This window comes from Scyliorhinus torazame, chromosome 15 (genome assembly GCF_047496885.1).
Source record: "Scyliorhinus torazame isolate Kashiwa2021f chromosome 15, sScyTor2.1, whole genome shotgun sequence".
Classification (NCBI taxonomy): Eukaryota; Metazoa; Chordata; class Chondrichthyes; order Carcharhiniformes; family Scyliorhinidae; genus Scyliorhinus; species Scyliorhinus torazame.
Window position 1 is genome coordinate 202585398 of NC_092721.1, and position 15529 is coordinate 202600926.

General features: G+C 52.5%; 1 protein-coding gene across 3 annotated transcripts in view; it reads right to left on the minus strand.

Annotated features, from left to right (window-relative positions):
- LOC140392130 (autophagy-related protein 16-like) overlaps positions 1-15529 on the minus strand; it is a 210785-nt gene that overhangs the window by 85134 nt on the left and 110122 nt on the right. For all 3 annotated transcript variants that reach the window (XM_072477454.1, XM_072477453.1, XM_072477455.1), the window contains 2 exons: positions 13235-13328; positions 9293-9398 (listed from right to left, as the gene is read on the minus strand). In XM_072477454.1, coding sequence (XP_072333555.1) covers positions 9293-9398; positions 13235-13328 — 200 coding nt within the window. The remainder of the gene's footprint in view (positions 1-9292; positions 9399-13234; positions 13329-15529) is intronic.

Below are 15529 nucleotides of genomic sequence, written 5' to 3' on the forward strand. Positions count from 1 at the left end.
TTAGATATCTACTAAAACACATTGGCCTGTATCTGCGCAAACACAAATATCTTTGTGCCCAGGCGGCGTACCTTTCATGGAGCCTGGAAAAGCTTTTCTATTGGAGGCAAGCCACAATAGACCCACCCTCACAATATTCTGACAGGATTTGTTCAGCCACCTATGAACCTGCTAAGAAGATACATTCTGTGCAATCTGCCCCGACTCTAAAAACGTAACGAAATAAATAATTTTGCAAAGATTGCATCCTCCATCCATGACCCTGACCGAACAATAGCAGGCGCTTCCCACGGGGAATTCAAGCTCGGAGCTTCAATTGATTTCTTAAGTAGATTGTCTATTAAATAAAAAGGGAGAGATCTTAATTGTCGTTGGGGGAAATAATTTCTAGTACTGCTCAGGGCTCGCCGCTGTTGCTTTCTCGTCTTAGAGAGGGTCCCACAGAGGATGAGTTGATTTATGCCAGGGATCAAGGGGTTGCCCTCTCAGTCAACATCCCACAGAGTTTCGAACACCGCGAGGTGATCCCACTGAAAGTTTGGAAGCTTGGTCGTTCTAAGGGGACGGGCTCGTGGACCCATTTGACGGACACTGAGCCAATTGCGTGGGGAGCGTGAACCCTTGTCAATAGTGCGCCAACGCGGGGCCAGGGACTGAAGGGGCCGGACAGGTAAACACTGGAGCTGGGGAGTGAACACCTGCACCTAGTTACTCCATACCAATGTCATGCTTGCCTTTGTCTTGCTTATTTCATCCCCTTTGGTTTACCACACATCTCCAGCATGTATATCTTGAGCTACCACATTGGCGATGAGGTTAAAGCTTTGTCCGCAGCGAAGTGCTGCAGAATCGAGAGGGGAGGAAAAGGCTCCCCAAGCATGGAGAGGTCCCGGAAAACTCAGGAGCCAGCAATTCATTAAAGAACAAGGGAGTCAAAATAAGGGTCTGAGGCTTGGAGTCAGTACATATTACGACTCCGTTAGCTCACTGCAGATGAGATCACTGGTGATCCTTCTGACAGTCTGTGGGCCTCAAACCTACAACCTCAAATTTGACGTCCCCTGAGGCACCGACTTGAAGCCCATCGACCGGCCGGTCAAACTGGTGAAGGAATATTTTAACCCGAGGCCCTGAATCATTCTTCAGCGTTACAAATTTAACATAGTAGTCCGGGACCCCGAGAAGTCCTTCATAGTCTTCATCACAATTTGCTGAGCACCGCGCGTTCGGAACCGCACTTAGCGACATGTTTCGTGACCGGTTGGTTTGCGGGATGCAGGATCTCAATGTACAAAAGAAGCTTTTGGTAGAGACCACTAGAGAAGGCGATTCAGAGCGCGCAGGTGATGAAGTGTGCAGCATAAGGTCGCCAGTGAACCCCACAATGTGGCTGGAGGGGGAGTAAATTTAGTTTGGGGCAATAAGGCTGCGGGATTAGTGTCAGGATCACCAGGCCTGGTGGAAATCAGACCCACTCCTGGGCATGGGACCACAATCAGAGGACTGGGAACCGGTTAGGTCATCAACCCCAAGTTGAAGTGGACTGCGATCGCTGCGGAGGGGGCCATCCACAGGAGGATTGCCCATGTTGGGAGAACATGTGCTTTAAGTGTAGCCAGCCAGGCCACATCCACGCATGCTATTGGGTAAAAAAAAGGGTGCAGCAGCAACAGTTCCCGTGGCAACTGTACCAAGTGGAAAGGAGCTCGAAAGAGGGGCATGTCATGCATCAATTAAACCCCATCCTCCTGAAAACAACAGGCCCGACTGAGATTATTCTGAATGTGAATGACAAACCCTTAAAGTTTGAGGTTGACACTCTGGTTTCAGCCATCGTCATGAGTGAACAAACCTCGAACTGTATAACTCCATGGGCTTTATGGTGGCACAGTGCTTGGCACTGCTGCCTCACAGTGCCAGGGACCCGGGTTCGATTCCGACCTCGGCTGATGTGCGGAGTTTGCACTTTCTCCCTGTGTGGGTTTCCTCCCACAGTCCAAAATGTGTAGCAGAGGTGTATTGGCCATGCTAAATTGCCCTTTAATGTCCAAAGGTTAGGTGAGGTTAAGGGGATATGGCGGGGGAGTGAACCTGGACTGGGTGCTCTTTCGGAGGGTCAGTGCAGACTTGACAGGCTGAATGGTCTATGATTCTATATCCCGGGTCCGGCAGCTAAGCAGCAACAAGGCACAGCTATCAACATTTACGAGGAAGACCCTTAAGATCGTCCGTCCTGTTGAGTGGCTCAACAAGGTGCAAGAAATGCGTCTTACATTCGTTGTTGCGGAAGGGCACAGGCCCGCCTCCTGGGAAGGGACTGGTCGAAACACGTCAGGCTGAACCAGCTGGAAATGTTTTAAATTTCCCACGGCAAACTCAAAGATGTCCTGCACCTTTACAATGGCATCTTCCACAGTGAACTGGGCTGCAAGGTGTGAAAGCAAAGTTTTATGTAAAGCCTGAAGCAAGGCCCAGATTCTTCAGAGCCAGGCCACTTCCTTACATCCTGTACCAGAAGGTGGAGGCCGAATTAAAGCACCTCGAGGAGTTGGGTACCATAACACCAGTCTAACTCTCAGAGTGGGCTGCTCCTGTTGTGCCTGTCCTCAAACCGGGCAGATCCATCAGAATTTGTGGGGACTATACGAAGACAAAAAAACAGGCTGCACAGGTGGACAGATACCCTGTCCCCAGGATCGAAGACCTCAATGCCAAGCTGTCAAGACGTCTAACCTATTCAAAGCTGGACTTTACTTCGCCGCACACACGTCCAACTAGAGTTGGATGAGGTATCTCAGAAACTATAAACCTCCACAAAGGGTTGTGCCAATACACAAGATTGCCCTTCAGAGTAGCACTAGCCTGCGCCACCTTCCAGCTCACAATGTGAAACCTCCTCCAAGGGATCCCAAAGGTAACAGTTTACCATGACGACGTGCTGGTTACAGGGACCACCTGGGAGGAACACATGTCAAGTCTGGAAGAAGCGTTAAAACACGGGGGCCCTCCTGAAGAGAGAATAATGCACCTTTCAGGTCACAGACGTAACTTATTGGAGCTTCCCCGTGGATGAAACCGGGTTACACCCCCTCCACAAGAGTCCTCCACCTCCCAACGTGGTGTCTCTCAAGGAATTGTGCTTGCCTTGAACTTTCTGGACACACTGCCCATTTCATCGATCACATCCGAAACTGGACCTGTCGGGAGGCGGTCCTGGCTGAGGTGCGAAGGATGATTTTGTCTGGTTGGCACCGGACAAAGCTGAGTGCCGACTGTACATGCCGTGATAAAACCTACTTGTGAAGACAGGATGATTTTGTGGGGATCGCAAGGCGTGGTTCTTTCCTTCACTCCCAGCCAGGGAGCTCCTCCTCCAGGAGTTGTGCTGCGCCCACTCGGGGAAAACTAAGATGGAGATGCTGCCCCCCAGCGACATATGGTGACCTGGCCTGGATAGGGCAATCGAGAACTTGGTTCAGAAGTGCGCCCATGTCAGTCCCAGCAGTTATTACCCTCATCGGCCAGCATCCAACCCTGGGAATGGCCAGGTCGTCCCTGGACCAGGGTCCGTGTAAACTATGGAGGACATTTCCTGGGCCGAATGTTTTCAGTCCTGGTCGATGCCCAATCCGTGTGGCTCTCGGTTCAGGATGTGGGCCCCACAACCTCGTCAGTGAGCGTCGACGGGCAACGCCGCTTTCTTGCCACCCACGGTCTGCCATCGTCTGGGGTAGCGGTACTCCGTTGGGGGGGGGGGGGTCGAAGTCCAAACTTTTGTCAGGGCTAACAGGATCCGGCACACAAGGACCGCTCCATACCACCCTTCACCCAATGGACTGACTGAGAAGGCCGTGAGGATTTAAAAAATCCAACGCACAATCCGATTGGCCACCAGGTCTCCATCTTTCCAGCTCTTTACAGATCTCCAACACCACGACCCACCCTTGGACGGGCAGGTCACCCACCGAGCTCCCGATGGCCCGTCGTCTTCAGACTCGCCTCGCTCCCTGCTTCGGAAAACCCGACTGTTCCAGAAGGTGAAAGATCGGCTGCTGTGTTGAGGAGATCCATGCGGACCAGGTCGATTGATTCTTTAATGGACCGACTCTCTTTCCCTTATGTTGTCATCCCTAATGTGGATCATATTGTGAATAGTTATCTTGTTGTTAACTGAGGCATTTAAGGGGAGTGGGTTGTGGTAGCGTGGCCCCTTTAAGGGGGTGGGCCCATGTGACGGGCTGAGCCACTCGCACGGGAGCATGTGAAGTCTGGACAATAGTGCTCCAGTGCGGAGCCAGGGAGCGGAGGGGCCGGGCAGAGTAAACCCCAAAGCTGCGGGATGAACACCATTACTGAGTTACTCCGTGCCAATATTGTCCTTCTCTTCCTGAATACACTCCTTTTAGATTAGAACACACACCTCCAGCACATATATGTCAAGCCACCACAGAAATGCACAAAATTCTTACAGGGAATGATAGCATAAACACTGTGCTCCCTGATTGAAGAGAACAGGATGTTAATGATATGTTAATTATATTGTTAAGAAGCACAGCTGTGGGGCATGTCTTAATTAAGCGCCTAGAGCACATATAAAGGGAGACTGCTGGGACACTGGGTAGGTAGGAGGCAGACACATGTCACACTACAGTCTGTAGATAAATGAACTATTAAGAAAGGGATTCATGTCCAATTTGTTACTTCACCGTCTGGCTTGGGATCCACAAGGGGCCACAGGGTCAGAATAAGGGGGTAGACCATTTAGGACTGGGATGGGAACTCCGAGGGTGGTGAATCTTTGGAATTCTCGGCCACAGAGAGGGGTGGCTGCTGCGTTGTTGAGTATATTCAAGGTTGAGATCAATAGACATTAGCGCACTGAGGGAATCAGGAATATGGGGCGGGATTCTCCCAACGGGAGTCAAAGTGCCGACGCCGGAGTAAAAACCGGAGTGTTGTACTCCGGTATCGGCACCCGTTCCCAGACCCCTATTCTGGGTACTCCGTGGGGCTGGCGTGGCGTGATTTGCAGGGGTGGGGCCTCGCCGCGGCTTCGGAGACCCGTCGCCGCGTAAAAGATGTGGCGCCTTGGGTCCCGCGCATGCGCAGTTGGGCCAGCTCAATCCCGCGCATGCGCGGGGAACTACTTACGCGCGCCGACCCGACCCAACACTGGGGTCAGTGTTCAGGGGCTAGCTGCCGCTGTCAGTAGTCCCGGGGGGGGGAAATAGGCCAGCCCGCCGATGGGTGGGCCCCGATTGCGGGCCAGACCCGTTCGGAGGCCCCCCCCCCACCCCCACCCACGGGCCGACCCCCGAGCGTTCCCGCAGAGATCCCGCCGGCAGCGACCAGGGATGAACGGCGTCGGCGGGACTCTGTCGTGTCGGAGCGGCCGCTCGGCCCATCCGGGCCGGAGAATCGGTGGCCCCGCTGTTTTCAGCGGCCGGCGCCACGGGAAAGGCGCCGGCGCAAATGGCGCCGCTTCTCCGCACCTCGGAGAATCGCGCGCCGGCGTGGGGGCATCGTGGCGCGGTTGCTCAGATTCTCCGGCCCTGCCCGGGGCTCGGAGAATCGTCCCCATGATGATTGGATGGGATTGAATATCGATTGGCAGACTGGCTCCCAGAGCTGCGTTCTCTGCTCCTGCTCGACTTCTTATATTCGGATATTCACCTTGTTTCATTCCGAAGACAATATCTGAGAATTCGCCCAGATCATTACAATCAGGAGCCCCTCCCCCCCGAGATCATAACCCTCAGGAGCCCCCCCCCCCCCCGAGATCATTACCCTCAGGAGCCCCTCCCCCCCAGATCATTACCCTCAGGAGCCCCTCCCCCCCAGATCATTACCCTCAGGAGCCCATCCCCCCAGATCATTACCCTCAGGAGCCCCTCCCCCCAGATCATTACCCTCAGGAGCCCCTCCCCCCCAGATCATTACCCTCAGGATCCCCTCCCCCCAGATCATTACCCTCAGGAGCCCCCCCCCCCGAGATCATAACCCTCAGGAGCCCCCCCCCCACGGATCATTACCCTCAGGAGCCCCCTCCCCCCCAGATCATTACCCTCAGGAGCCCCTCCCTCCAGATCATTACACTCAGGAGCCCCCCCCCCAGATCATTACCCTCAGGAGCCCCTCCCCCCAGATCATTACCCTCAGGAGCCCCTCCCCCCCAGATCATTACCCTCAGGAGCCCCCCCCCACCCCAGATCATTACCCTTAGGAGCCCCGCCCCCAGATCATAACCCTCAGGAGCCCCCCCCCCCCAGATCATTACCCTCAGGAGCCCCCCCCCCCAGATCATTACCCTCAGGAGCCCCCCCCCCAGATCATAACCCTCAGGAGCCCCCCCCCCAGATCATTACCCTCAGGAGCCCCCTCACCCCCGGATCATTACCCTCAGGAGCCCCTCCCCCCCAGATAATTACCCTCAGGAGCCCCTCCCCCCCAGATCATTACCCTCAGGAGCCCCTCCCCCCCAGATCATTACCCTCAGGAGCCCCTCCCCCCAGATCATTACCCTCAGGAGCCCCCCCCCAGATCATTACCCTCAGGAGCCCCCCTCAGATCATAACCCTCAGGAGCCCCCCCCCAGATCATTACACTCAGGAGCCCCCTCCCCCCCGGATCATTACCCTCAGGAGCCCCTCCCCCCCAGATCATTACCCTCAGGAGCCCCTCCCCCCCAGATCATTACCCTCAGGAGCCCCTCCCCCCAGATCATTACCCTCAGGAGCCCCTCCCCCCACAGATCATTACCCTCAGGAGCCCCCCCACCCAATATTATTACCCTCAGGAGCCCCTCCCCCCTCAGATCATTATCCTCAGGAGCCCCTTCACCCCCACAGATCATAACCCTCAGGAGCCCCTCCCCAGATCATTACCCTTAGGAGCCCCTCCCCCCCGCAGATCATTACCCTCAGGAGCCCCCCCCCCTCAGATCATTACCCTCAGGAGCCCACCCCCCTCAGATCATTACCCTCAGGAGCCCCTCCCCCCCCCAGATCATTACCCTCAGGAGCCCCTCCCCAGATCATTACCCTCAGGAGCCCCCCCCCCCAGATCATTACCCTCAGGAGCCCCCCCCCCAGATCATAACCCTCAGGAGCCCCCCCCCCAGATCATTACCCTCAGGAGCCCCTCCCCCCAGATCATTACCCTCAGGAGCCCCCCCCCGGATCATTACCCTCAGGAGCCCCTCCCCCCCAGATCATTACCCTCAGGAGCACCTCCCCCCAGATCATTACCCTCAGGAGCCCCTCCCCCCCAGATCATTACCCTCAGGAGCCCCTCCCCCCAGATCATTACCCTCAGGAGCCACCCCCCAGATCATTACCCTCAGGAACCCCTCCCCCCAGATCATTACCCTCAGGAGCCCCTCCCCCCCCACAGATCATTACCCTCAGGAGCCCCCCCCCAATATTATTACCCTCAGGAGCCCCTCCCCCCTCAGATCATTATCCTCAGGAGCCCCTTCACCCCCCCCCCCCAGATCATTACCCTCAGGAGCCCTTCCCCAGATCATTACCCTTAGGAGCCCCTCCACCCCCCCCCCCCCAGATCATTACCCTCAGGAGCCCCCCCCCTCAGATCATTACCCTCAGGAGTCCCTCCACCCCTCCCCCCCCCCAGATCATTACCCTCAGGAGCCCCTCCCCAGCTCATTACCCTTAGGAGCCCCTCCCCCCGCAGATCATTACCCTCAGGAGCCTCCCCCCCCCCATATCATTACCCTCAGGTGCCCCTCCCCCCCGCAGATCATTACCCTCAGGAGCCCCTCCCCCCCAGATCATTACCCTTAGGAGCCCCCCCGCAGATCATTACTCTCAGGAGCCCCCCCCATATCATTACCCTCAGGAGCCCCTCCCCCCTCAGATCATTACCCTCAGGAGCCCCTCCACCCCCCCCCCCCCCAAGATCATTACCCTCAGGAGCCCCCCCGCCGGACTATCGGAATCCAGGCAATTCAACTCAAATGTCGAGCATGGAATCAGACAAAGAACAGAAGGAGGCCGTTCGGCCCATCATCAATCACTCTCTGAAATACCTATCCAATTAGTCCATTGCCCCCTATAGATGTTTCTTCTTCCATTATTTATCCAATTCCTTTTTGAGGTTATCATTAAATCTGCTTCCAACAGCCTTGCAGGCAGTGCCTTCCAGAAAATGTATAGCTTTGCATCCCAACTTTACTATCCTATCCTGCAATCTCTGCTGTCTTTCTGTTTGGCGGTGACAACCATTTATCCAATTCATCCAATACCATTCTCATATTCGAGAAATTTGATGTCCTAAGATCTGGTCCTATCTACTGAAGCAGTCTGCACCCATCTGCAGCAAGACCCTGGACAACATTCAAGTTTGGGTTGCTAAGTGACAAGTAGCATTTACACCCCAGTGACCATCTCCAACAAAATCCACGAAGAATAACAAAACTGAAACTCAGATACCAACTCCTCCATCACACACAATCATACACACACATAATCATTACCCACACAGGCACACACACACAATCATATACATACACACACTCTAACACATACTCACACACAAGGAAGCACACACACACCACTAACATATACACAGGCACACACATACCCACACACAATCATATACACAGGCACACACGTACCTACACACAACACATACACACCCACACGCAATCATACACATACAGGCAGATACACACTCACACACATACATACACACACCCACACACAATCATATACACACAGGCGCACACATACCCACACACAAGCACACAGATACACACTCTCACACATGCTCTCACGCACATGCACTCTACACACATGCACCTTCACATGTGCACTCTCACATATGTACTCTAACATACATGCACTCGCACACACAAACTCACGCGCACTCACATGCATACACTCATAAATGTGCACTCACACATACTCAGTCTCACATATACACACATGTGCACTCACACACGTGCACGTGCACTCACACACGTGCACTCACACACACACGTGCACTCTCACACATGTGCACACACGTGCACACACACACACATGCACTCACACACATGTGCACTCTCATGTGTGCACTCACACATTCACACTTGTGCATTCTCTCACACACACACTCATAAATGCACACTCCCTCTCATGCACATACACAGCCGACCCTCCTTCCAATTATTTCTAAGTTCTCAGATTCCTACTTATTTTATTTATTTTGGTTGTCATCATCGCTAATTTGCTGACTCTCCAGTTTAATTTATGCTCTGCTCGTTATCCCGATGACCTCCTGTCGTGCTCACCTCCCACGATGTCCCACAGCTTCACTCTCCGATCACTGCCTCCTGTGGCCAGAATCTTGGAGCTTGGAGAAAACTTGACAGCATTAACCTCGCCATCATGTGCTTCCTGGTGAAAAGAGCAAATTCACAAGATGATCGTTTTATTTTGAATGTGAATCCGATAGCAACAGACTTCAGGGCGACGCAGACAGACCGGCGGCAGCGGAAACCAAACGCTGCAAAATGTGAAGTGGTGCATCTTAGAGGAAGATCGCGGCGAGGTAACAGAAAATAAAGGGCACAAACAATCACTTGGTAGAACACAACTTGAACATTTCTGTGAGGAATCAGAGAATTTAGTGCAAAAGGAGGCCATTCGGCCCATCGGGTCTGCACCGGCCCTTGGAAAGAGCATCCAACCCTACCCAAGCCCGCACCTCCACCCTATCCCCATAAGCCAGTAACCCCACCTAAACTTTTAGGACACTAAGGGCAGTTTAGCATGGCCAATCCACCTAAACCGCACATCTTTGGACTGTGGGAGGAAACCGGAGCACCCGGAGGAAACCCACGCAGACACGGGGAGAACGTGCAGACTCCACACAGACAGTGACCCAAGCCGGGAATCGCACCTGCGACCCTGGCGCTAACCACTGTGCTACCGTGCCGCCCACAAAGAGAGACACCTTGTCGAAGCTTTTTATCTTGAACTCATTAGGGCAAACACAAGAATTCCAAATTTCAAATGATCACAATTTATATGACGGGACAAAAGGATGATAATTAGTTGGCATAACTGGTAAGCAATATGTCCCAATGATTGGCTGACTGAATCAAACATGTTCCTTTGGCTGTTCATAACAGGCAGAGTACAGACCGTACTCAACTAGCCGCGCTTCCAAAATTCAAAACAAAATGTCTACCATTAGATGGGATTCCACGATTGGGCAGCACTCGCTGAACAATCCCGAGTGCGCTATTGGCTACACTAGCAACCAGTTTAAGTTAATCAGTCGAGCTGTAACGTAGTTCATTTACACTAGCCAGAGGCAACATATATTCAGAGGCCTGCTCTCTGCAAACAAAAGGAATATGTTCAAGTCATGGGCCTTTATGAAGGAGCAGGAGTTTGGGGATCCAATAGATTCAAAAACTTAGAATCGATACACTGCAGAAGGAGACCATTCGGCCCATTGAGTCTACATCGACCCCCTGAAAGAGCACCCTACCTAGGCCCACTCCTCCACCCTACCCCCATAACCCCATCTAACCTTTGGACGCTACTGGGCAGTTTATCATGGCCAATCCACCTAACCTGCACATCTTTGGACTATGGGAGGAAACCGGAGCACCTGGAGGAAATCCACGCAGACATGGGGACAACATACAAACTACACACAGTTAGTCACCCAAGACCAGAATTGGACCTGGGTCCCTGGCACTGAGAGGCAGCAGTGCTAACCACTGTGCCCCTGAGACGCAGTTCTTTCTCCATGGCAATGTCTTGACCAATTAGAATTGACTTACCAACCAATCAGCATAATTTCCTCTACATAGATTGTTGTGACTGTTTGAAATTTGGTATTCTTGCATTTGTCCTGATGAGTGCCAGGTGAGAAACTGCAGCAACACGTGTCTCTTTTCCGTGATACACACTGAACAATTCTAAAGGAGATGCAGGGCCAGAGAGACCTGGAGGTATATGGCACTGGCGGGTGAAAGCAGAACTAGGGGGCATAGCCTCAAAATAAGGGGAAGTAGATTTAGGACTGAGCTTAGGAGGAACTTCTTCACCCAAAGGGTTGTGAATCTATGGAATTCCTTGCCCAGTGAAGCAGTAGAGGCTCCTTCATTAAATGTTTTTAAGATAAAGATAGATAGTTTTTTGAAGAATAAAGGGATTAAGGGTTATGGTGTTCGGGCCGGAAAGTGGAGCTGAGTCCACAAAAGATCAGCCATGATCTCATTGAATGGCGGAGCAGGCTCGAGGGGCCAGATGGCCTACTCCTGCTCCTAGTTCTTATGTTCTTACATGTGCAGAAATCATTAAAACTAACTGGAAGGACGATAACCAGGTAGTTAGGATTTGGGCTTTTATAAATAAGAGTATTAAAGCAAAGAGGCTACGGTAAACCTTTATAAGAAACAGACTAGGCCTCAACTGGAGAATTGTGTCCAGTTCTGGGTGCCAGACTTCAGGAGGGATGTCAAGGCCTTGGAGGTGATGCAGGGGAAATTTCCCAGAATGGAACCAGGGGGTGTGAGGCATTCAGTTAATGTGGACAGACCGACGAAGCTGGGATTGTTCTCCATGAGGCAGAGAAGGTTAAGGGGGAGTTGGGTAAGGACGGCAGATTTCCTTCCCTAAAGGACACGAGTGAACCAGACGGGTTTTTACAACAATCGATGATAGTTTCATGTTCGCCGTCACTGAGACTAGCTTGACATTCCAGATTTGGTTATATGAATTAAAAATTTGAAATGGGGAAACATTGTAGGAATCAGGGGTGAGGGGAATGGAGTGGGAATAAGGGGATAGCCCTTTCAAAGAGCTGGCAGAGGATCAATGGGCAGAATGGCCACCTCCTTCTTCTCTGGACAGAGGGACTGGGCTACAGCTCCCTGGAGTCACCCTGGCAACTCATTGCCATGTCCATTCTTCACGTGTGAGCCAAGGAAGGCTGTTTGACCATGGGGGTTTTCACATGGCAGTGGGGGCACAGTTGTATTGTCACTAGGCTGGTAATCCAGAGACCCCCCAGGGTAATGCTCTGGGGACCCCGGTTCGAATCCCACTCCAAGGAAGATGACCAGATTTGAATTCAACAAAAAAAATCTGGAATCAAAGTCATTGGGCGGGATTCTCCGCTCCCGCGCCGTTTCAGAGAATCGCCTGGGTCGCCAAATGTTGCCGCCACGCCGGTCCGACGCCCTCCCGCGATTCACGGAAGCGGCCAGATCGGCACAATCGCGTTTTGCGCGGCGCGGTCCAGTGAATCGCCCGAGACAGCCAAAATGGCGATTCACCAGTACCCCCGCGATTCTCAGAGCCGGATGGGCCGAGCGGCCTGACCAAAATGGCGGGTTCCCCCCGGCGCCGTCCACACCTGGTCGCTGCCGGCGGGAACAGCGCGGGATCGCTGGGGGGGGGGGGGGGGGCAGATCCTGCACCAGGGGGGGGCCTCAAATGGGGCCGGCCTCTCTGAAGGAGGACCTCCTTTCTTCCGCAGCCCCGCAAGATCCATCGGACAGCTACTTGCGGGGCGGACTCGGGGAGGACTGCAACCGTGCATGCGCGGGTGACGCCAGTTATGCGGCGCCGGCCGCGTCTTGTATGCGGCGCCGCCTTTACGCGGCGCCAAGGCCTGGCTTGCGTAAATGACGCGGCGCCGCCCTTGCCCTTGCACATTTTCGGGCCCTGAATCGGTCGGGATAGGGGCCGTTTCGCGCCGTCGTGAACCTCGACGGCGTTCACGATGTCGCGAACACTTTGTCTCCATTTCAGAGAATCGTGCCCATCATTGTAAACTTCATCTGGTTGACTAATGTTCTGTAAATATGTCAATGCGCTTTACAGCCAATGAGGTACTCTTGAAATGTAGTCACTGTTGGAGAAACTGAAGCAAATTTGCACACAGCAGGATCCGACAAACACCAATGTGCTCACCTGGTTTTCTTCCAATGATGTTTTCCCTCAGAACCGCAGTGGGGGTGTCAGCCTGGGCCTTGTGCTGAACTCTCTGCAAGGGGCCATGAACCGTCGGAGATAAGAGAGTTGCTACCCGGCTGACCCTGACCCACACACCACCAACCAGCTCCTAGAGCTGACACTTGGCTGACAGATCAGACCGAGGAGCTGGCTGACGGTGTGTGGGCCAGGTTCACACTGGTGCTGCTGACGGAGAGATCCTCCCCCACCCCTCCCCCCAGACTGTAACCACAGTTAGCGTGATGATCACTCACCAAACTGTGCCGGACTCTGGCTGGAACTCTTGCGGCTGCGCCGAAGTTGGTTGGGCTGCAATCTATCTCACTGAAACATGTGCTCGACCGTTTCCTGTTCGAATTCAGAAGAAGAGTACACGAACACACACATGCACAGGCACGCACACACGCACAACCATACACACACACAAGAATGCGCTCACACAAACACATATGCACACGTGCAAACACACACAAAAGTACAAATGTCCACACACATAGACACACACACAAGACACAAATACAGAGGCAACACACAATCAAAAGACACATAGCCACACACACACACACAGATAGTCAGACACACACAAGTGTACACACACACAGACACATGCACACACACGCACAAACAGACACACAGACACATGCACACACATGTACAAACAGACACACATGCACACACACAAACAGACACATGCACGCACACACATGCACGCACACACATGCATGCACGCAAGCACACAGACATACACACACACACAGAAACATAAGTAAGATTAAATGTGGCCTGTCACAATTGCAGACTAGATAGGAATGATGTGGAGACACACAGGTTAACTGGAGATGAGGAAATGGGCAACATTCAGCAATTAATAAATAAGTTAAATAAATTAGATGGAAAGTGTAGCCTACCTAGAAATGTACAGTCCCTTCCAAATAGACAAATTAATTTACTTTGACAACTTGGTAATATAGAACTGACGCACAATGTTTTATTGTTCACTGAATGCAGTTTGAACATAAACACACCAAAGTTGAACAATAAAACAAAATGTGCGCTGTTGGGATGTTTATACTTTCAATCACCTACATTCCACTGGAAATTCCCTTTCTAAACCTCCTCGCCTCACTCTTCCCCTTTACCCCCTGCCTTACAAAGAAAGACTTTTCACACTCACCCCAAAGTCACTGCCACCAATGATGTGCAGTTACTGTCGTAATGTTGGGAACACAGCAGGCAATTTGAGCACAGCCAGCTCCCACAGACTGCACTGCGGTAATGACCAGGTGAGCTGTTTTAGTGATGATAAGCCAGGAATATGTATTGACCCAGGGAGAATCCCTCACCCCATTACCCCACCCTACTGCCTCCCGCCCAACCCCGCTACACCCCCTCCCCTCCACACCCCCAGATCCGCTGCTCTTCTGCGAAATGGGAACGTTTACATCTATGCAAGCAGGCAGACAGGGCCTCAGTTTGACAATGTTTCTGAAGGGCTGAACCTCCAACAGTGCGGCACACCCTCAGTGCTGCAGTGGAATGGCAGCCTTGTTGTGGGTGCCCTGGAATGGGATTTGAACCTGGAACCTTGTGACATCAACTGAGCCTCAACCCAAACTCAGTTGCAAAATCAAAGAGCGTTCGGCATAGATTTCTAAAGGGAAGGTCTCACTTGACCAACCTTCTTGAATTCTTTGAAGAAGTATCAGAAAGTGTAGACAAGGGTCATGTAGTAGATGTAATATACTTGGATTTTCAAAAGGCCATCGAGATGGTCAGGAGAGGTGGAGCCTTGGCAGAAGCAGTAGAATGAACAGGAAGCTGACTAAAAACAAGGACAGAGAGAGCAAGGATCACTTTTCTAAAGGACTGGAATTCCAAAGCAGAAAGATGTTGAACCTGTACTGAAGAATGGCTGGGTCACACCTGGAGTTACTGTGCACAGTCCAGGTATTCACCCTCGAGGAGGAGGAAAACAGATTGACAAAGAGGATTCCAGAACCCAGAGGCTGGAACTATCAGGAAAGATTGGACAGGCTGGAGTCCTCCTCGACAGGAAAGATAAGGCGGAGGTACGACCCAATACAAATCTTCAAGACAATGAAAGCATTCAATAGGATAGATGCAAAGAGGAGTTTTTCCGCTTGTTGAAGAGTCCCGAACTTGGTGCGATGAACAGGAGATGGTCACAAAGAAATGCAATTGGGAATTCAAGGGAAACGTCTTTACCCAGAGAGTGGGGAGAATTTGGAACTTGCTCCCACAAGGAGTGGTTGAGGTGAATAACGTTCATGTCTTTAAGGCGGAAGCTGGATAAACAGATGAGAGAGAGGAAGGGGTAGAAGGATATGGTGATGGGGTGAGACGTGGCGGGGGGTGGGGGAGGAGGCCCCTGTGGGGCATGAACATCAGCATGTCTCAGTGTGAGTCAAAGCTTCCAAGAGACAGTTGGGGAAAGAGAAAGTTTAAGATCAGTAAGTCCAGTTGTAGTAAGGAAGGTGACTAATGGGCGGCTTAAGTGCTGGAAAGGGGCGGGATTGACACCATGAACA